The following is a 23,345-nucleotide window of genomic DNA, read 5'->3' as shown; positions in this document are numbered from 1 at the left end:
ACATAAATATCGACTTACGTAAAAGTACTGCAACGAGCGATAGATATTTAAATATTTTACTGGGTTCAGGATTTGTTCAGTGCATTGATAAACCAACAAGAGTGACTAATAACTGCTCGTCATGTCTGGAATCACATTTTTCTACGTTACTATGACATGAACAAAGTACAATCAGCTGTGTTCCAGACTGGTGTGAGCGACCACTATAATAGTACTGGCCTGACTATCACTGCCACTGCCACTGTACCTCATACTGACAAACCTCGCTGGCGACTCCACTACACAGTACTACACGGACATGCATTTACTCAGCCGTAACCTCGCTCACTTGAAACTGGGAACCTGTCATGAGTTGCCAGGATATCGCACCATGTGCAGAGCAATTAGCAAGAAACAATTTCCTGCCTTATTAAAGCCTCTTCCAAACCACTAATAAGGCATTCCACCCGAAAAAAAAAAAAATTAAAACCACGGATTTCACCTGATTTGATAAAATTAATTGGAATCAGAGACAAAAATAAGCAAAAAATTAAAAAAACAACCTTTCAATAACGATCTTTATCAAGTTTTCCGTACACACTCAGACAAAATTTAAGTAAGTCCCTTAAAAAAATATAAAAAACAATATTACAGATCAAAACTTAACAATTCTCAAAATAACCCAAAAATGTTCTGGACTATTATAAATGAACTTGCAGGTAACGTAAAAAAGAAAGATCCATTTCCAATCCAAAATATTTTTCCAGATACCCCTTATATAACTCATAGTATGTGTAAACAAGTAGCCGATGATTTTAACATATTTTTCTCTGCGGTGGGACACAACCTAGCTAGTGCCATTAATTCAACCCATTGCGGATCACTGACGAGCTGGGCTCGTCACGCAGTGGCCGGCCTAACGGCACGGTGACGAGCTCAGGTCGCAAAAGCGGGTCTGCTTTTAAATTTCCCTCCAAATAGTTCTGTTAATGTCTGATAGATCGGGCGATCCGTCTTCACTTGTCTACTAAGAGTGTTTAACAACGGTCTACGTTTAGAATTTTTAAAAATTTTATAAATATCCTACAGATCGCAGTTGTATGTCGAAGTTGAAAAATCATTCATATGAGTTTACTCTCTGCTTTTTAGCGCTTCTGATTGGGTGTTTTCCTCAGTTGTTATTATAATACTTTGGAGGTTAATGACACAACTAAAACGACGCAGACGTACATGTGGGTGGGTTTAGTCTAGACAATGGCCCGGATGTTGCAATCGATTCGCCCGAGCCCGCTTTATTTTAGACTATGATTCAGACATCATCCCTGCCACTCCGTAACCTTGCTCGCGTGTTATCGTTCCTACATCACGGATACCCCAGCAGGCCCATGTTCCATCTGAACGAATACCTTTGCAGCTGAATTTTCTAGTATACAATAGCGAGAGATACGATGTGGCGCACTATTGCTGTTCGTGCGGCCGCTGACCGTGAATTAATTCGCGCCCGCTGGTGCCCTGCGCGCCAAAACAATACGATCCGCAATGGGTTAAGTAGGGACCCGGTTTTGAGTGATGCGGACTACAGGCTGGATACCGTGTTTACATTACACACTATAACTGAACTCGATGTAATACGACATGTGACTGGACTGCGCAGGGGATCTGCCCCTGGACGTGATGGTATCTTGGCCACTACATATATAACATATATACAGATAACATATATATATCTTGGCCACTACATATATAGAGATAACATTCATATATTTTCTAATCCTCTTCTGCAATTAATTAATTTAAGTCTTTCTTCTGAGATTTTTTCCAGATATTTTTAAAATTGCAAAAGTAATTCCTTTGCATAAAGGTGAGAGCTTTTTAGATAAAAATAATTTCCGTCCCATTAGCCTTTTGAGTGTATTCTCTAAGATTCTTGAACGAGTGGTTAAAGAACAACTTGTAAATTATCTTTATAATAATCAAATCCTGTGTGACTGCCAGTATGGGTTCAGAGAGGACAGGAACATTTCTGATGCTCTGTTCGATGTCAATAGGCAAATTAATGACGCAATATCCAACAACTTACGTGTTATTCTAATATTTCTTGATCTAAGAAAAGCGTTTGATAGCATCAATAGAAATAAGTTGATTTCTAAAATTGGAGTATATTGGAGTAAATGTTAATGCGCTTTCTTGGTTCACAAGCTACCTCACGGATAGGCTACAGACCATGTCTATCTGTGGGACTGAGAGTGATGCGCTTCCTGTGGACTACGGAGTTGTCCAGGGGAGTACGTTGGGCCCAATTCTGTTTTTGGATATACATAAACAATATTTATAAATAAAATCTGAACGGCAAACCTGTTTTATTGGCCGATGATAGCCTTATTTTAATTAAGGGCAACGATTGGGTTGATGCTCGTTCAAAAGCACTATATGACCTTATGGTCCTAAAGAATTGGTTTGATCAAAATGTTCTTTCACTAAACACCTCGAAAACTAAATTTATGCCCATTTCTCTCAGGGAGTCTACAGACTATTCCCTGGACGGACTGGTTGTTCACAGTTGTGGCAGTTATAATAATGAATTTTACTCTTGTGAAAGTATTGAAAATGTCTCGTCTTATAAATATCTGGGCGTTATCTTTGATAAGCGTTTGAAATGGTCTTGTCATATTGAATATGTGAAGAGAAGAACAAGGAAATACATATTTGCATTTAAACAATTAAGGGAAATTTTAAATGAAAAGGAAATTAAACTTGCCTATTTTGCCTACGCCCAGTCATTGTTTTCATTTGGAATAATAGCCTGGGGCGGAGCGTACAAAACACTTCTGCAGTCACTGCAGGTAGTTCAGAACGCAATTTTAAAGGCCGGGTACAAAAAATGTAGGAGATATCATACTGATACCTTATATAAAGAAACCGCTATTCTTTCAATCCGTAAAATTTTTCATAAAAACAATCCTCATCCATATTTATAACAACTTTACAACAATCTTCTCAATAACTTCACATTCTTATAATACTCGATATGCACGGAATATTGGAGTTGTTCCAATGCAAATTAGTAAATCCATATCATCAACTAACTCTTTATCCCATACATATAACTACATATCCCATCTTCTATTTAGAAATCTTTGTCAATATTTTCCTTGATCACCACATTTTTGATTCACCATCGGTATTTAGGTGTAAAAAACGTTCAAATAAATGGTTGTCTCTTATCAGTATTGACGAGGCTGAATCAATTATTACGGCTGAATACAGACGGGACTACTTCTAACATTGCCCCCCCCCCTCCTTATCTAACCTTGTTACTCCACTACCGGCAATTATGAATGGATTCGTGGTAGCTCGTAGTATAATTTATCTATTTAACTTTACTGCTTCACTTTAATCCTCTCAACCAACCACTGTATGTAAGTTAACAATCTACTGTTTCTTCTTGATTCTGGAAATACACCATTCTAAATTTTAATACTTTTAACCCTCCATCGGGCGCTAAACGGAGTTTTCCTCCGTGTATTTTTTATTATTAAAAATAGTACTACTTTTCTGATGTTGGCAGTCGTGTCCCGCGGTGTACTTCACGAGCATCTTTCGGGAAAGCGAAACAATAGCCTCCCGCTTATCTTTGTCAAAATCTGTCAGTATGAGGTCTACTTCCGTGCGAGACTGGACGATTCCTCCGTGAGCGCCCGATGTCGTGTTTGTAGTCCTTGGACAAATCTCCGTGAGCGCCTTATAGTGTTTAGTTTTTATGGAGTAATAATAATCCGTGTGCGCCTAAATGTCAGACCTGTGATGGTTTCTTTTTAAGTTTTACAATATATTTTATTTGAATTTTGTGAAATGGAGAATGAAGACGAAAGACTTGTCAGTACAGTACCTGTGTGCTAGGGAACATTTCAGTAACTGTTTATGGAGTGAACATTGTTGTTATAAGAACCAGAAGGAAAATGTTTTGAAACTTTGTGTAGTGTTAAAAAAATTTTTAGTAAAGAATAAATTTTGATTTTAGAATAATAATTGACATTACAATTGTATAATATCTCAAGAATTGAATTAAGTTGTTTTTGTAAGAAGTTAAAAACTAAGTTAATTTCCATGTATTATTACAGAAGGTTAAACATTTTTACAATTAATTGCATTATTCCTTAAAATAAATCATGTTGTTCCATACAATAACATTTTTTTAAATTTCGAAATTCTTATTTGGAAAATTCATTACATAAGAGAGTAATTTTTATTTAAATTCTAAAAATGAATATATTACATTGTAATTAAATCAGTATGAATAATTAAACAAATAAAAACAGTTTAAATGACTATAATATCCATTATTCACTAACCTGGAGGAAACCTCCGTGAGCGCCTGATGGTGTTTTCTAATTTTAAGCGCCCGATGGAGGGTTAATATTATTTGCTAAGATTGACATTAGTACAATATTTCATGAAGTGTGTGTGTTTGTGTGGGCGAGCGCACCATGTAGTTCGCATGATTTATATTGAATAAAGACAACAAATTACAATCCGTCCACGGTTTCATGGGAGCAACTTGAGCCTACGCACAGGCTTCTACAGGCCCTTGTAGGCTTATTTCCTAGGTCACTAATATTTTTTATTAATGAGTTCATCTTCTTAAAATAAATTAACTGTTACTACTAACGAATGTACAACTAGTTATACAAATAGATTCCTTAATTGTATGTCATTAAATAACTTATAATTATTACTGCTTAATTTATACATTGTTACTCTTTGTTTCTGTTTTAAGGAGTTTGAGGTTTAGCTTGTACACTATTTCATGTGTCGAAATTGGAAATAAATTATGATTCAATTCAATTCAATTGGTAAAGATTGAAAAAAAAGCATAATTTTTGGTGTAAAATAAATAATATTACTATTAGTAAGAAAGACATAAGCAGCATTCCAAATTACCCCAGGTAACCGTATTCCTGTGTGAACGTTTGTTTAGGCACCAAATGCCGTCCAACAGTGAAAACACTGGTACCAACCGTCTTATAACTGTCCACACACGACAACTTTACCATGGCACTTGCTATTTTGTTTTTTTTATCCTCTATAACTGTTCTCATAATGTACCGTTTTATTGCTTTTACATAATAGAAATTATATTGGGACTTTTTTACTTTTCTGTTAAAGAATATATTTGTAAAATATATTTTTAAGAATATGTATAAATTGAAGACTGAATCAACTCTTTTAGGATAAGTACAGTAATATGCAAGTTAGATTGACATGGTATAAAAATTACATTTATTGTTTGTTCTGTTTGCAGATTTTCAAAATCGACGAGAAACTCAAATATTCACAGTTGTTGGCGGATTACCATAAATCATCAACCAACTTTAAAACGTCAAGCACAATTAGTGAAACGCCCCAGCAGAGGAAGGTCTGGACGCAATCGTTGTCGTAAGTACAAAAACCGAGCAGTTGTAATCCTAGACCTGTATGTTATATCCAATCAGAGACGTTCATTAAAGATTTCTACCGACTGTGTGTGGATTAAGAGCAACAAACTTGTTGTAAATTAATGGATTCCACACTGGAACACACACGCTTCTCTCATGTCTTAACTCTTTCGCTCCCGGCATCTGAATTTCGGATGTTTAGAACAAAAAATATAATAAATCACTCACAGTAATTCTTGGCACTAAAATGGTTGAGGTAAAAATACTACATTTTAGTTGTGTATCGTAAAAATACGTAACTTTAGGTTAGTAAATTGCATATTTTAGCTTTTTTTTATATATTTTTTGTTTTTTCATTGATTAGCAATGATTAGGTTTATCATATTCTCTAATTATGAAGGACTAAATTATACACTATATTGTTCGTATAATATAGAAACCAAACAGTAATATTGGTTTAAATAATTTTTTTTTTTCAATTTGAAACCATTTGAAGCAAGTCTACATTGCATTCACTAACACTGGTGAGGTCAGATTTTGGTAATATCATCTGTACATTCTGTGCTCAACACAATCAGAATAGCATACCCTCATCATTTAGTGGCAGAACACCTACTTATATCCTATATTAATGTATATATGTTTAGATCACCATAAAAAACTATCTTTTGTTAATAACTATTATTTTTTAAATTGTGTTTTTGTTGGTTTTTGCATAGGAAAAATTATTACATTTCAAGTGAAGGTGCAACTCGTTTTGAATTATAAGTTGACCGGGTCTAATATTATAAACTCCACTTCTTCCCAAGAGTAGAGAAATGACATGTCCCGCTTAGGTATATTTGTTCAAAGATTTAGCTCATTTATGAAAGTAATGATGCTTTTTTTCTCTTAGTTTATTACAATGCATTAATGCACATTATGAGAACATAATGAAGGTTTTGAAATGTTTCAGAAACACAACACCGAAATCCGTATCCAGCCCGAGGCTGGTTGAGACAATCGATCTCACCGGCGAAGAGAAGAAACGCACACGTATCAAGGTCAAACCTTATCAGTCCACTGTTATCAGCAGCGATGAGGATGAAGTGAAAATACTCGAGGAGATGCCGATCACACGGGTGAACTCTCTCGAGAAGAAACTGTCACATAACTACTTAGTCAGCCCCCAGTGGATCATAGAGATGTCAGTAACATTGGTTTATATACTTTTAATAATTAATATTAGTGATGTACGTAAATATCCTCTATTTAGTTTTTTATATCTTGTCAATACGTTGTTAAATTGTTAATCCCATTTAAATTGCATAAACAGTTTATATGATATAATAATTGTTAAAAAGTGTAATTAACAACAGAGGATCAGTGTGGTTAAATTATGTGGTTTGAATGAATTTAAATTATTGGATAGAATAGAAAGGATATCGGAATCTTCCAGTAGGCTTGGTCTAAGAAAAGGAAACCTCTTTCATCAGCAGAGCTTGAATTGTTTAGTGATGGTTTCTGATACAAAATTGGTCAACCACCTGCAACCTCATGTCGTCGCGACTGGAAGAGGGCACCTTCCAGAGGAATAATGACCGTGGATCCGCCACTAGATTCCCTCTATCCAAAACCTAACCAGCTTTGATGATTAAAGAATACTAAAAATTTGGATATAGTTCCGAAAGGTTCCCTAACAATTATATCAAGTCCCAGGCCACGTACGCTAACTTCTCCCGGTCCACTCTGCTCGATAGCTGCCCAACGACCCTCTGCACAACCTCCGGTCTCAGCCTGATCACCTAGCAGGAACCATCCTACCCAGAACCTGTCCAGAAGAATTCCGGATGGTTAGGAGGCTCCTATTGTTTGAGCTAAGGGCTAGAGGTCGGCGCAGCTGGCTATCGCGTTCGCGGCTACAGAAGGATTACGCGTGCCAAATTCAAATCTGTAGTGGCACTCGCCGCACACCGAAATTGCAAGAGCGATACCGTGTAGGGAGGTCCCTAGGTCCTCATCCCTCAGTCTTTCAGCTAGAAGTCACGTCATCCGTTAGGGAATATGCTTGTGAATGAGAATCTTCATGTATGGAACAGGGGCAAGAGGATATTTTCACTGGTAGCCAGGTAGGTTTAGAAGACATTGGATTTTTGTATGTTTAACTTCCAACTTGTCTGGGATTGTTATCAGTTTCTTTCTTTCCTCAGCAAAATCAACATTGTCACGGTTTGTTGGATTTTTGCATAATTATGAAGGGAGGGTTATCTTAAGAAATGAAAAGGGCGATGATTTCAAAACCTGGGCTCGGTAACTATCAAGACAGGACCTCAGCCATTCGAATTTGTAGGTGTGAATCCTGTAGGGTTGTCTCTAGGTGGGTTCACACTGAACACACAAGAACAATGTTACCGTTTGTTTGGTTTCTGGTTATGATAGCATCTTGGGGAATAAAGGGGCGATGCTTTAGCAAAGTCTGGGCTTGGCGACTAACATGACAGGACCTCAACTGCTCTGTGGAATTCGTAGGTGTGAATCCTCTATGGTTGTCTAGAGCTAGATTCTCACAGAACGTGCAAGAAGGTGGAGATTACAGCTAGGTTTGAGAATGTGCAGGCTGGATCTAATCACTTTCCTTTACGGTAGCATATGATCTTTCCTTAAGTCTCCTTAACTTCAGATTGTTTTCTTCTCAGGTTGCCATCACAGTGCATGGGCAAAAACCTGAAAAAACATCTTTATAGAATTGGTGTTATTAGCGATTATCCGATCTGTATATTATGTAAAGAGCATGAGGACACTGCTAACCACCTGCTTTTTGACTGCGTGTTTTAGTAAGTGAACATTTGCTTCTGTGGAATTTCTAGACAAGGTCACTTTTCTAAGTCATTATGTGAAATTGCTGAAATTGTAAAGTAGTAGTTTCAGTGCAAGGCCATAGGTCACCACCTAGGAGAAGAAGAAGGATAATGTATAAGCTATTTATGTATTTCTTTGAATTTCTTATATTATGCAAGTCATGCAGATCTAAGCAATATATTAAAAATACCTATAGACAACTTTTAAAGCATGTTCAGATATTCAGCTAAAGTTGTGTTGATCTATAGTGTATTTCATTTGTTGTTTCTAGATTTGATTTCCAGGTTTGTGCCACTTCTGTCATCAATATTGGGCATTTGTCTGTCCACTTTTATACATCATCATCATTGATGCAAGATACTAACAGTCATCAAATTTGGTCCATACATAGCTTAAATCTGCCATAACTGTCTGGAGCTTTAAGGTTTTACTATGGAACGAACATTAATTTATTGGGATTTTTCAATATATTGGCCTTTTCATTGATTACTGTAAACAACAACATGAAGTGCGCTTTATTAACCTAATATGTGCGTCAACACAAAAAAAAACTATTCGGCTTTACCCATTATTCCTCAAGCTTCACGAAAATTTAGGTTAATCTCTGTACAACCTTTGTACTGAAATGGTCTTTACATTCCGTACAACGAACGGAAATCATTTCATAATCTTTGTGCTTTTTTATTGGCAGGCAAACAGAAGTACAGTGAGAAAGAGAGAGAAAGCCTGAGGCAGGTCGAGGAGGAGAAACTCAAGAAGGAGTTGTACGCAAAACACAACCAATCCCGACGTTTGGAGGCCTTGGATGCGAGGATAAGGAATCACCTTAAGATTACCGACATAGTCTTGGATGACACAGAGGACGAACAAGCACTTGTGGAGTTAACTCCAGAGATGAATGTGAGTTCCTAAGTAATTTAGTATGAAGAATGTTACCCTTGATGTAGATATTTTATTCCCAGTGTTTATTAATTTGTACTAGGATTTATAGTGAATAATCTGCACCAGTTGTGTTTGAAGGAGGAGTGTGTTAGTTCAAAACACTTAGTATTAACCGTTTTGAGACCGGCTGATAATACAAAAAGCAAACCAAAAGGTATCAATTTACAATAACGTGACCATGGAAAGGTATGTTCATTTTTTTTTCCTGAAAACTACAATTTTTCCTGAAAACAATAGTGAAGAAAAAATTCATCTGCAACGAAAATCAAAGGAGTTACGATTTTTTGAAATCCTCTGAAAACTCTGTTTTTGACAGTACCTCTGGCAACACTCTCCATATTTGACAGTTTGGTATTACTCCCCGGCTCTCTCAAATAAAGAAGGAACGCCATTTTGAACTATTTCGTTCCTCCGTGTCTATTCTTAACCTCCTAGTTCAGTAGTGGTAATGGCACACCTTTGTGTTGGATGTTCATTAAGGTAAGTGATAAGTTACTGAAATGATACTGACTAGTACGTTAATCCTGTCAACGATGCCTGCCCCGCTGCGCAGTGCTGCGCACTGCTTGCTCTTTTAGAAAAAAAATTAACTCGATCTTGCAAAAGTCGAATCCCAGATCACGTGATGCCCCTGCTCCTTAACGCAATAATGCCCGAAAGGCATCAATATAATACAATAATATACTTTCCCCCCAGTTTATATGCACCTGTGATAATAATACTTGGATATAAATGCCCAACCCATGAAAAAAAGTTCATTTTCCATGGTCACGGTATTGTAAATAAATACCAACAAAAAATACCAGGTTATATCAAAATTGTTTGCAAAGTTTCAAGGAATAATATGAGGCCTTGCTATCGAAAGGCCTCACAAAAATAAAAGTTTTTTAAGTGTTGGTCCTTTGGGTTTTAAATGTAATTAAGTTTTCATAGGATAGATTGTATTTTAATAACTATACCATTTTAAGCAAAACAATATTTTTAAGGTTATCTTTTATTATTAAATGGTGGATTGTAAAACGGATTTCCATAATTTATAACATAACATAAAAATATATAAATCTATAAATCCAAATACTTAAATATTATGAGTTTGTAATTTTAGAAATAGAATTTGCAATCCACTCCTAACTGTGATACAAAATTGAGGTATTCCTGTACATTGAATTCAATTAAGTACAGGCCATTTTAGCATTTGGCTGTTCACTGCCAAGCACATGTCTTCTGGATATGTTAGGTTAAGTTAGATAGGTTATAGAGGCAGCAGGCACATGGCAGTGCAGAAACATGTACAAAGAAATAATGTTTACAAATAAAATTAAAGTATTATTAACATAATAACAATTTATTACTATCTATAGATATTTCAATAATATTTTTTATTGAAATATGTAATGGAATAAATATAAACTATTTATTACGTTATGACTTTCAATTTTTTGGAAGTTTCCCGTAATGGCTACTATAACGAACTTTAGATGTATTGGAAGTTGGTTCTCAAACGGTTGTTGTACGTGGGATTAATAACATCATCTGATTGATCAATTAAAAAAACTATACTATCATTTTAAAAATGTTGCCTTGACTTGACAATAATCGTGTGCTTCACTGAAATTTGTTTTACAAACTAGGCATAAGTTAAACTGCATTTTAAACAAAAAAATATTGAGTAGGATTGTTGAAATTTGGAGTGAAGTAAATCAAAACACACAGATTGCTTGTAGTGAATGTAAAATTGTATTATATTTTTATTTTGTATTACAATGAAGTATCGAACTTAAACAAAATCTAAAGTTGTGAAGTATGATATGAAACAGTTATCCTGTGAGAAAATTCTTTATTCATCGGTTAGGCAATATTTGTGTTTGAAAGGTTTTAGATAGATATAACTATATTTTTTATTTAGTGTTTAACTTAACTGGGAGTAAGAGATTAAGAAAACTGGCTATGCCAGACCTAAACAGTATGTTTGTGTGTGTTGTGTATTTTCTAAAATGCATATTTTTCTCATCACAGTGTAGTATTTATATTTTACAACTGCAATGCAAAATGGACTAAGAATTATTAATATGTTACCAACAATAATTAAAAAAATCTTTATAGAAAAATATTTTTAGCCCAAACATTAATTTTTTTGCAATTATCATAATTTATTATCAAAATTAACAATATTAGTTTGCTTGAAAAAATAACCTTTGTAAACTTCTGTCTAAAACCAAGATAAGAGCAGTTTTTTTTGTGTATTTCTTTCAAGTTAAAACTTTTTGTACAAAAAGGCCATTTATTATTTAGCTTGGTAACTAATACATAACGTCTTCAAATTTACATAAGAAGTAGTCTTAAAATTTCTAAACTTGCTTTCTTATGTCATAATTTGAATTTGTTTACAATTTTTATAATATCAGTCTTCATGTAAAGGGTTCATAATATTGAAGAACCCTAAACCTGCACTCAAAAGTGTTAATATACAGACAAAGAAAAATCCATCTTATAAATGGTGTTATTACACAATACTAGAGTTGTATATATGAAGTGAAATAAAATGAAAGAAAGTTTATTTCCGTTATAATTGCAATACTATTACAATTATTATTAATATATGAATTGATAATTAATATATGTACAATAAATAACTAAAAAAGTATTATACATAGCGTTTGGAAATTAGCCTACATGGGCAAGCAGCCTGTGCGTAGGCTAGAGTCGTATTATTAATAAATAGTATGTATATACAAACTAATCTCCAAGGAATGTAGCACTGATATATCTCTTACACCAAAGCTACTGTAGTCTCTATTAAATAAAAATTTTCATCGCCATCAGTGTATCCAGTACCTGTCAACAGGATTTATTTTCAAGTTTACTGCTGAAGATGGATGTGAAGAAGGAGATAAATGTAGTGTTCAGTAATGTCAGTAATATTCAAAGAGATTTGAAAACATTGGAATGTCCAAAGATATTAAGCTATTTAGGGAAGGTTTGACTCTAATAATAATAATAATAATAATAATAATGGTTTCTTTAGTATTATCAACTATTTTAGCAGCAGTTCTTGATGTGGTTTTCAGGAGAAGATCAAAGCGGCCTTGAGGCCAAACCCTCCGAGCGAGGTACTGGTGGAAGGGTTCGGCCAGAGATTAACCCGTAACGATATTCAGACTCTGAACAGACTGAACTGGCTCAACGATGAGGTAATTCATCATTATATTAGGCTAAAACGATATCGACAATAAGAATTGTACAATTATTGATAGTGGGGGAATTTACAGCTAGGAGCCAAGCAAATGAATAAAGAAGCTTCAAGAAAGAATGTGTACAAATAATATAGAAAGTCATCCACAATAAACACTAAAAAATGTATTTATTACATAGATTACACAAGGTATTCAGGTGATCAGCTCCATCAACTATTTTTGGAGAATGATCTAAAGTTCAAGCCCAGAACTTTGTTATCACTACTCAGGTTACGTACAGATTATTATTTATAAGCATGTGGAAATGCTGTGGCATAACTCGGATTCAAACCGGATCTTTGAAGTGATTAATTCATCTTTTATATCTGAAGAAAGAGTACCTTCTATTTACTCAGTACAGAACTACTATTACTTGTATTTATCCCTCAAATTTGAGGCTTCTGCAGATACCAATTATATTTTTGGGTTCCTGTCCTCTAATTTCCTTTGGGCTCAAGAAATAAGCACCTAGAAATGTTTTCCTGGTCATACAAAGAACAGGACAGTTCAGCCGTATGTTCTCCGCTGTATCTTCTGTCTCTCTACAGAGTTTGACAATAGGCAATATTTTTTATTTACAAATTCATGGAGAATAGTAACATCGTCACTGAACTAACAGTATAAATTGATATTTACAAAGTCATGTTAAATATTAATGTTAAGTTAGTTAAGTTGAGTTTATTTTACAGTTTTATATTGATCTTCAGTTTTCATCACATCATACAAAGTTTTTTCCAAAATACTTTTCAATAGTGTAAAAGGATTTTTTAGCAGCCACTTCTTTAGTTCACTCTTGAAACTATTTGCTTTACACTTCCTGAGGTCTTCTGGTAAGTGATCCCACAGCTTTATTCCCATGTATGAAAGGCGTCTCCTATTAAGGATAATAAGGATAGAAGCTACCCAGTCGACTACAAGTGATGACAACGATGTCTACTTATGTCTAATCATTAACAACGAGACAACAAAATGGCTCTCTATGCTTTATTTAAACTAATTTTGAGCAAATTCTGAATTAAAAAAAAAAATAGATTCCTGTTTCTCGAATTTTGAATACTAATAATCGCTTTTAGTAGACTAAGTACAATTTAAAAATAATCATTACATAATTTCATCAACATCTAATTTCTTTTTAGCAAAATAATTAGTACAGTAATAAAATAGATAGAATATTGTGATTGTATGAGATAGCTGTTGTATTTTAACCCTTAGTTATATTTTAAACCCTACGTTAGTCAGTATATCTTTTCACGACTTCCAGCAAACGGCACAATATACAAAAAAAAAATTTTAATGTGTAAAGTTCATTTTTATTTTTACTTCTATAATTATGGTAAGTATAAAAAAGTAAAAATTTTAAAATTATCTTGTACGTAACATATATTTATGGGACATTAAATTGTAGATAAAATTAAGTCAAAATAAAAGGCACACAAAATTTTATTAGCTAAACTATAAACATTACCAGACAATTATATAAATTACAGTTGTGATAAATATAAAAGAAATGCATGATTGTAAAATATACAACAAACCTAATAGTGTTCTTTTATATAAACAGAAAACACGACGAAGGAAACCGACTCAGCGATGGTTAGACACGCACTACCTGAAGCCAAACTGCAAAACAAAATCGCGCACGCTGTACGGCGTCTGTGCCGTGTGGCGGGGAGAGTGTCTAGACACCGCATCTAATGTTTCAAACAATGTAACGCGACAGCTATATTTTGACGCTTGACATAGGTCAATAACCCACACACATGGTTGACGCATACTGTTAGTGACATTGATCGGATTTAAAAGGAACTTAAATTTGCTATAGACGCAGTTTTGTGTCGATGCGCCGTACTGCGTCTTTGCTGTTTGGACATAGTTTGTTTATGCGCCATACGGCGTCTGTGACGTTATAAGGGTTAACAATGGAGATAAAGACGATTTTGATTTTCTGCCAGTCTTAAACCTTTGGTGATTGTCTGATAGTAATTTAAGTATACCTAACTCTAGTTTAAAGGGATTTGCTGGTGTTCAGAGAAAATTAGCTATATTTTAAGACCTAAGTAATATCCCCTAACTTTTTCTTTAATTTGATTGATTATAATATGGGCTTCCAGAGTATATGTCTTTAATATGCAAATTAATAATATAAGCACATATTTGTATCACTTATAAGTTGTATTTTAAACTTAAAATGTTTGAGAAAATTTCAAACCATCGCTAATCATGATAATAAATATTAACATTAAATAAAAATCTAAACATAATATATTTGATATAGTAAATATTTATAACACAAAAAATCTGGAGTAAATAAAATATAGTGGTTATATCTTTGCTTCTCCGTGATCAACGCTGACATCAGGGCATATACACGGCAATGCACAAACATAAACAAATATACAAACTGCAAGAGTGACGTATTATTTACATAAGGACATTTTTTTCATAAACAAAGGATAGCAAAAAATACGTTTTAGCGATTGTTGGGTACTGCCTATCAGTGGTCGTCCGTGAAGAGACGCAGCAGACTCACGGCGATGCATTCCCGTAAATATAGACAATACTAATTGCAAGGAGAATATTATTTTTTTTTAAAAATAATAATTTGTTTACGGCTTTTCAAATACAAAATACAATAAAACACGTTTAAGCAATCTGTAATTAGCGTAATGCTGATCAGCTGCTAACCATGAGTACACGCAACAGTATTACATTAGTACTCAATTAATATTACATAGAGGGACTCAACATTAGCCTAGTATTTATTTTTGCTATAGTATAGTGCAAGCAAACTAAAATACTTAATACAGTTTTTACATATAAGTTACCAAAGTGTTTTATTTAGAGAATAATTATAACTCCAATATTGAAGGATTATCGTGTACCACTACAGTTATAATCGTTATTAAAAATTACAAACATTAGAATTACTAACCATTGAAAATAGTCTAAATAAAACAAGAACGACAGAAACAATATGATTAATAATAATACTATGCATGCAGTATGCAAATATAAAATTTTTCCAATTAAAGAAAAGATATAGGTAGTCAAATTATAACAATTTTATTGTAATTACACATTAAATACATAATGTTGTTTTTATTTTAGCAATGACAACGAAAAACGTGACAAGACAAGTTAAACATGAAATACTTTGTTTTCCTTCTTCAAATGTACAAATCACCTTCCTGTTTGTTTCAAATAAACTGTTGCAATTTAGAACAGCTAATGGACTACAAATTATAAATCACCTTCCTCCCTGTTTCAAATAAGCTGTTGCGAACAGCTAGAACAGGAAAAATTAGCCCGCTGCCATACAGATGTTCGTTATCTGTTGCAACTTCCATCATCGTGCAGCAGTTTCAAGGCGCAACAGTTTCACTGTCGAAAAAACCGTTTTCGAATAAACTGTTGCAGTTTTATGTGAATGAACCCATTTCATGTGATGATTTTCAGACCAGCAATGTTGAGCCAATTTTCGAATTTTCCACTAGTCCTTTATTCGTATTTTCTCTGTTCTTTATTTCTTGCATTTAGTGGTCTTTTTGTCTCTCCTATGTATTCTCTATTTTTCTCCCTGTTATTCCCTATGAGTGCTGCGTGCCATTTTTTGTTTTGGTTTTTATGAAACTTTGTTTAAGAGTGTTCTGTGTTCTAAACGTGAGGTTAGTTTTTCTGCCTACTCTTATAATTTTCTCTGAGAATCCCGGCACATAAGGAATTGAAATGTATGTAAATTTTTCTCTGTTTTCATTGTCCGACTTATGGATTTTGTAACAGATAACAATGGCAAATAATGACCCAAATCCTGTTATCCTTTCAAACCTTCCATTGCCAATAACAAACTTGAACAAAGAACATTGTACACTGTATATATTAGATTCACAGGTTAACGTGGTTTGCAGGTCATCAACTTCTACTTAAATCTAATCATGGAACGAAGCAAACAAGACAAGAACATGGCTGTCTACGCTTTCAACACTTTTTTCTACCCAAAGCTGATCTCACAGGGTTACAACTCTCTGAAAAGGTGGACAAAGAAGGTAAGCATGGATATCAATTAATTGTTGTCGACAAACCAGATTCGTAAGTTAATCCTCCAACAGGATTACTTTTTTGTGTTTAAGATTAACATTATAATCGATTTTAAAAGATTGGGTTGTGTTTTATATGGAGAATTTTAATTTTATCGTTCAAAGAAATTGTTTAGGTGAACTTTATCGGATTGTATAGTTATAAGAATATGCTTAGAAAGGACTATAATAGGTGATGAAAGTGCATAACACTGCCAAGTGTAAAACACCAACTGCAAACCAAAGTGAGATTTTTGTGGTTAGTATTTCTAAGGAAAGACAACTCACACTTTAGAAAACAATAGCGCTCACAATGGTCCCAAAGTCTTTTTAGTACTACTTTCTCTAAAATTTTAGAGGAGGTCGGAGTGATTGAAATTGGTCAGTAATTATTCACTTCTGTTTACTGTTGTTTTTTGTATACTGGGATCACTTTTGCCAGTTTTAATGCTGAGGGAAATCGTGAATTATATTGGTGAGAGGTGTTGTAAGAGAATCACTGCAGTGCTTTAACAGTTTTGTGGAGATGTTTTCTGTTGCTGCAGAGGTTTTAGGTTTGAGATTTTTAATAATATCTTATATTTCTACTGGGTTTGTATTTTTAAAGAAGAGTAAAATCATGTCCAGTACTTGGTTCTGAAGTGTAGCTATTGGATGACTTAGGGCTATTGTTCAGTGTTCTCTCTGCAATGCTGGTGAAGAAATAATTCATGTGGCTATTCATTTGGAATATGGGTCGCCTTCTTTCTTTCCCTTACTTTCTAGCTTCAACTTTTATTGTGTAGCATTCCATTCTGTCATTATTATTATTATTAGTTGTCACAGGCTTTAGATTTATTTCCCGCATTGTTCATGTAATTGGCTGAACCCTCTTTTCTCAACTCTCTCAGCCCAAGATTGTAGTCTTTTTTAGTAGTGGCTAGTTCAATTTTGTCTTGCTCATTGTTGGATTGTTCACATTTTATCAGAATTTTGAGGTAGTTTTCTTTAGAATGCAAACCTCTCTTATCAGCAAAATGAATATTCTTCACTTTCTTTTTTGGTCTAATGTTTCTTAAAGGGCATGCTCGTTCAAGGGCCATAGTTACTGTTGTTATAAATATAGTATAGACTTCTTCTGGTGTTGGAGCTTTGAGTACCTCTTTCCAGTTTTCCTCAAGTAGTATGGAATTTAAAATGGTAGATCTTTTTTCTCAAAACCTTTGTTTCATTCCCTTTCAAGATGTGGAAATTCTAGGACTAAATATTAGCTGGGCCTTACACAGTTGGTGCAGTATGGTGAGGTAAGCCACTGTGAAAAACTTTATATTCAAGGTGATTGCTTTGAATGTTTGAACAGATGCAGTCAATTAATTATCTTGAGTTTAAGCAAGAGATTCTGGTGTTATGCAAAATCTACTCTTGTAACCCTTGTTATGTGAGTATTAATATATTAGGACGATTTTAAGAAGTTGGGTCACCCTATTCACCTTTTTCTTTATCCTTTGAATATTTTGGTGTAATATGGTGATTTAGCAATCAGTCTGTTTACAGGATGGGGACAATTTAGAAAATACTCGGTTTTTGTAATTTCGTTTGAATTTGATTTTTTCCTGGGATTTCTTGCTAAAAAAAGTCATACCATACATAGACAACAAGAATCAAAAAAGTTGTACACTAAGGGTTGTTCTGTAGTCCTCCATTCAAAGAACTCAGTGACGGTGTAGAATGGGTTGTCTTGCAGCCAGGCTCGCAGATCTTTTCTTAAACCGCTGTCGGTCTATCCTCTTTGAGGGCTTCTGGTAGTGAATTCCAGATCTTCGCACCGATGTAGCTTGGTTTCTTTTCCGTTTGAGGTGTGGGTGTGTACTGGAAGGCAGTAGTTAGTAGCATGTCTTGTATTGTACTGGTGAATTTGTACTCCGCTTCTCACTGTTGATGGCATTTTGATGTGAGCGTAGGAGACCTACTTCTAGGATATAGAGGTTGATTACTGTCATAATTTTGAGTTCCCGGAAGGCTTCTCTGCAGGATGCTCTCGGTTCCAAACCTTTAAGGCTTCTAACTGCCCTTTTTGTTACACAAGTACTCGCTGCAAATTTCCAATTGTGGTTCCTCCCTACACTGCAATCCCATAGCGAAGATGAGACTCAAACAGTGCCTTAAGGCATCCCTTTCACAGCTATGCTCATTATGTTTAATGTAACTTCTGGAGTACTCTCCCATTGTGTCAAAATCGTATTTGAGAGATTAGGTTGAGAATACATCCTTTTCATGATGCTACATATCTGAACTGGTAGAAAACTGTACCGCGTCTAGTCTTTCATGCCTCCTACACCAAACAATTATTTATCGGAGATATCACTACCCTGTTGACAAAAAAAACCTGTGTATCACCCATTAATAGTTTGAACTATTTGCAACAAATAGCGAATAGGAGAGTGAAGATCATTGTAGCAGTGCTTGTGATTATTTTGGACATGAATATCTTCATTCACCTCATCAAGATGCACTTTTTGAAGAACATCCAGGCCTATCTTCTATGTGAAGGTTTGGCTGTGGAAGCTCGGACACTCGAACTTGTAAAGAGCTGCTGGGATTTTAATGTAATCAGGTATCTGTGAATGTAGTGGACAAGTAATTGTGGAGAGATCTAAACTTCTTATAAGGACACCTCAAAATCGTTATTTTCTTTAGCGATAACAGAGCTGACTGGACATTTGGGGACAATCTGGCAAGCCATGGTTAACATGTCCACAGACAGATAACACAAATTGCCTCTGGATAAGGCATCACTTTTACTATCAGCCTTCGTCACTATCCTTGGTGCCACTGCTGCTGCTCTCGGACTGTTTTCATTACTCCTTACTATAATGCTTATAATTAGTTGCTTATAATTTTCTAACCCGACCATTTTCTTCATTAAAATTTAAACAAATAAATATAAACCACTTCTACCTGAAAGATATCTTTTTATATCACTGGATGTATGCGTTTCTCTAAAGTTTTTTTATTGATGATGAATGTTTTGAAATAATTTCAGACATTTGCCATTGTTATACAAACATAGAACACTAGTTTCTAGTATTGAATTGAAATCTACCTTTTCCCCCAGATGTCAAGAAACCTTAATATTATATAAAGTTAAGCATGCAAAAAAACCTAAAGTTTATAAGTTCAACCAATGAACTTGCTGTACACTAACTTAAAAACTATGTAATCAGGAGGGAGGGGGAGGTACATGGTAAATACTTGCAGCTTTATGTTTTGGTCCTTAACCTAAATGTTGTGGTGTGACACCATGATTTCATGACATACAGTGATGATATATATCCAAAATCTTATTATGCTACTTTATTGGTTATGCTTTGAGTTTTATTGTGTGTTCTTATGTCCCAGGTGGATATATTTGACAAAGAATTTCTGTTGGTGCCCATCCATCTGGGTATACACTGGTGTATGGCGACAGTGGACTTCAGAGATCGTACTATCCGATACTACAACAGCATGGAATCGGAAAACAACACTTGCCTCTATGTAAGATTTGTGGAAGTAATTGTTACCTGATGAGAAACAAAATATGACATTTTGGACATTCACTATTGTCTTATCTCATGTTTTGTTTCTTATTATTAATTATAGTTCAGTACTCTGCTTGGCTTGTAGTCCTCTCCATGATATTTTACTTCTCTTGTGTTTTTTCCCATGTCCTTACAAAAAACACACACCTGCACTCTGACTCCACCAGTCCTCTGGCTTACTTCTGTGTCTTCTGCCTTTTACCTACCCCCTGGGAAATCTATCCTTCTCCTTCATTATCTTTACAAGACCAAACAAATTGTAGGTTTTAATCATTTAAAAAACCTAAAACATATCTAAAATATGCAGTTAAAAAAAAATAATAAGCACCATTTGAAATACATTTTTGTTGTTTTTTACAATGAATAGATAATGGTTTCTAGTTGTAAACTCAAAAGGTAGGCCTAGAAGGCTTACTTGTTATGCAGCTATGTTAAAGAGTTTTGAAACAAAAGTTTATCAAAACTGTCATAGTAGTTTTCTCTTTACTTAACCTATGTTTTTAAAAGTTACCTACGTGTACTAGATAACAATTTTCAGGAACCTAAATATTTTTTTTTTTAAGCCTTATTCTGTCCGTCCTCATCCTGGCCTGTGCGAGGATCTTATCAAAACAGAATAAGGGGGAGAGTCAATACAGTACGAGATCGATGGTACTGATAAAAAGTGCAGCGGTCACAGACAGGATTTGAACCTGCGTTATCTCCAACTCAGACCCCAAAGTCTGACGACTTAGACCGCTCGGCCATCGGCACTCCCATTTTTTTTATTTTTACATTTTTATTATAAAACTAAAACCACTGTAATCGGTATTATTCAGAATCGGTCAGGTAAAATTTATGAGAAACTACAACATTTTCACTTGCAAATCTAAGTAAGAAAGTTAAAAAACAGATTTTTTTTCCAAATCGACCCAAGATCATTTTTGTACTTACAAGTTGTGTGTTGTACAATTAGACTCTGTTAATCAAAACCGTTCGCCTTAAATTTACAGTAGCTAATAGTCTCTTTCAAAAAATCTTTAATCCTTTCCAAAATCACCATTATGCATGAACAGTTTTGTTGCTTGCTGGCACGAAATGGTAATTTAAAACATTATTAGTAAACTGGGTTTGAGGGAAGTTTACAGTAGATAATTCACAATTTTCATGATTTTTAGATTACATTTTACGATGCAATCCCTGCATCAACCTGAACAATACCATGCATTTTACCTGTACAATAAACTAAAATTCAGTCTTAAGTTTACACTAGCTATGAAATTTCTTAGCAAATAATAAAATGCCATGTTTGAAACAGAAATGTTTAGACTTAAACATGCCAAGACTGAATATTTTTCCACTGTCCTGTCTGAACGTTTCTAATCTGAATGTTGACTTTAGCTCCAGTTCACCTTCCTCTTAGTGCAGCGTCTGGAATGTGGCGCTGTCCTCAGAACTTGATTCCTGGAATCTGGAGTCATGTTTGCCTGAAGAGAAGAAGATCAAAATTAGCTCTTTATATCGTTTTTGGTATCTGAGTTACATCATCGACATCAGTTCATTTTGAGCTTTTTCATTGCTGACCTTTTTGGAAATCTCTTCAGACGAGCACAACTCAAGATTCCAGGAAGTCAAGTCTGTAACAGCATCAGATTCCAGACACTGCACTAAGAGGAAGTTGAACTGAAACTAGAGTTGATCCACCTTGAATCAACTCTTCCCATTATAGTTACATTATGTGTTATCTAATCTGTTTATTCAATTCCAGGCACTTCTTAATTACTTAAATGAGGAGAGTTTGGATAAAAAGAAAAAGGAATATGACATCAGCGACTGGAAGACTGAAAATGTTAAGGTATATTATATCACTATTATTTTATTTATTAATGTTATCACAGGCTGTAATAAAACATTCCCTTCTTTACCAATTAAAAAAAGGAATGGTAGGAAAATTAGGGTATTTATGTCCAGAGAGTTTGTAGTGTGATTTACTAGTAATATTTTTTTAAACAATTTAGAAGTGTTTAATTTGATTTTCAAACAATGTGCGGTATTTAAAGGAAACAATATGCTTTAGCAACCAAATACTTTATAATAATGTTCTGAAATGTGTTAGTATTGTTAATTTGGACAAAAGTAGTAATGTATTTAAATCAAAATGAATTTTTTTTTAAACAATATAAACCAAAATCGGTGGATTGCAGTTGTAAAACTGAAAAAACTTTGCCTTAGATACAATATGTATGCATTTAGGAAATTTTAACACAATTCCGTTTTTTTGTCAAAGTTTTAATTTATTTTCTTTTCTGGAAGAAGAAATAATAAAACGACTGAAAAAAGTTCTACTGGATATTGGTAGCCTGTAACGATTGATGCATTTTTTTTATGAATTAGGAACTAAAATATTAGGTATCCATTTTTTTGTTTGTTTTTAAAAGGTAATTCAGTATTAGTTCAGTTTTTTGACCTTATGAAATTCAACTGAATTAAAAAACTTACAACAAATGTGACAAAGGTGTTGGTATTTATTTCACTTTCCTAAAATTTGGATTATTTCCCAGTCATTATGCCTAATCATTTTTTAAGTAAGTTTTATTAAAAACACCAGTCTCTAGGGGTATTAAGAGTGAGATATTCTGGCTGTTGTAGTGATGGTAACAAAAATCTTGAATGTAATAATTGTTCCTCGAATATTCCTCTCAGTTGACCTAATGTATGAAACGTGTTCCGTGTGTATTCCAGGATATTCCGCAACAGATGAACGGGAGTGACTGTGGCGTGTTCTCGTGCATGTTCGCAGAGTATCTCAGTAGAAACGCAAAAAAATCACCTTTTCTCAAAAGGACATGCCATATTTTCAGGAGAAAAATGGTCTACGAAATCTTAGCTAAACGTCTACTACAATAATAGTTGTCTAATTAGCTCTTATCCTTGTACATTTTGTATTTCCAATTTTTACATAAGAATCAATTTGATTAAAATTATATATAATATATGTATTGTTTCTTTTTGTTATATATGTCTCTATTTTTCTTTTTTATTAAATAGGAAATGACGTTTGTAATCGTGTTTGATTACTATGTATATATTAAATATATGGCAGTATCCATAAGCAACTGTTGAACATATAATATTTCTATGTAGTCTGAAGTGGCCAGTTTCTATATAGTACTGGACAGTAAGTATGTAAATTAATTATAGTAGTTTTGTAATCTTGTTAATATCTTAAAAGAATTTTAGAAAGCAATTGAATAGTCCAGGAACAAATTGGCTACAAGTGTAAAGTTGAAATATCGGGAAGAACAA

The 23,345-nt window shown here is 34.1% G+C and overlaps 1 protein-coding gene across 1 annotated transcript; it reads left to right on the top strand.

Annotated features, from left to right (window-relative positions):
* Positions 1–156: 156 nt before the first annotated feature.
* LOC124374160 (sentrin-specific protease 1-like) lies at positions 157–22,910 on the top strand (the record flags this gene model as incomplete). The annotated part of the gene is made up of 10 exons (XM_046832423.1): positions 157–285; positions 5,282–5,415; positions 6,370–6,600; positions 8,537–8,571; positions 8,944–9,152; positions 12,263–12,385; positions 16,333–16,470; positions 19,879–20,016; positions 21,808–21,894; positions 22,782–22,910. Coding segments are annotated over exons 1-10 (1,353 nt in total), but the record flags the coding sequence as incomplete, so codon positions are not given.
* Between the last annotated feature and the right edge of the window lie 435 nt (positions 22,911–23,345).

Source organism: Homalodisca vitripennis, unplaced genomic scaffold (assembly GCF_021130785.1).
Source record: "Homalodisca vitripennis isolate AUS2020 unplaced genomic scaffold, UT_GWSS_2.1 ScUCBcl_7367;HRSCAF=15030, whole genome shotgun sequence".
Taxonomy (NCBI): Eukaryota; Metazoa; Arthropoda; class Insecta; order Hemiptera; family Cicadellidae; genus Homalodisca; species Homalodisca vitripennis.
Note: the sequence above shows the minus strand (reverse complement) of the source record. Positions and strands in the feature narration are given on the sequence as shown.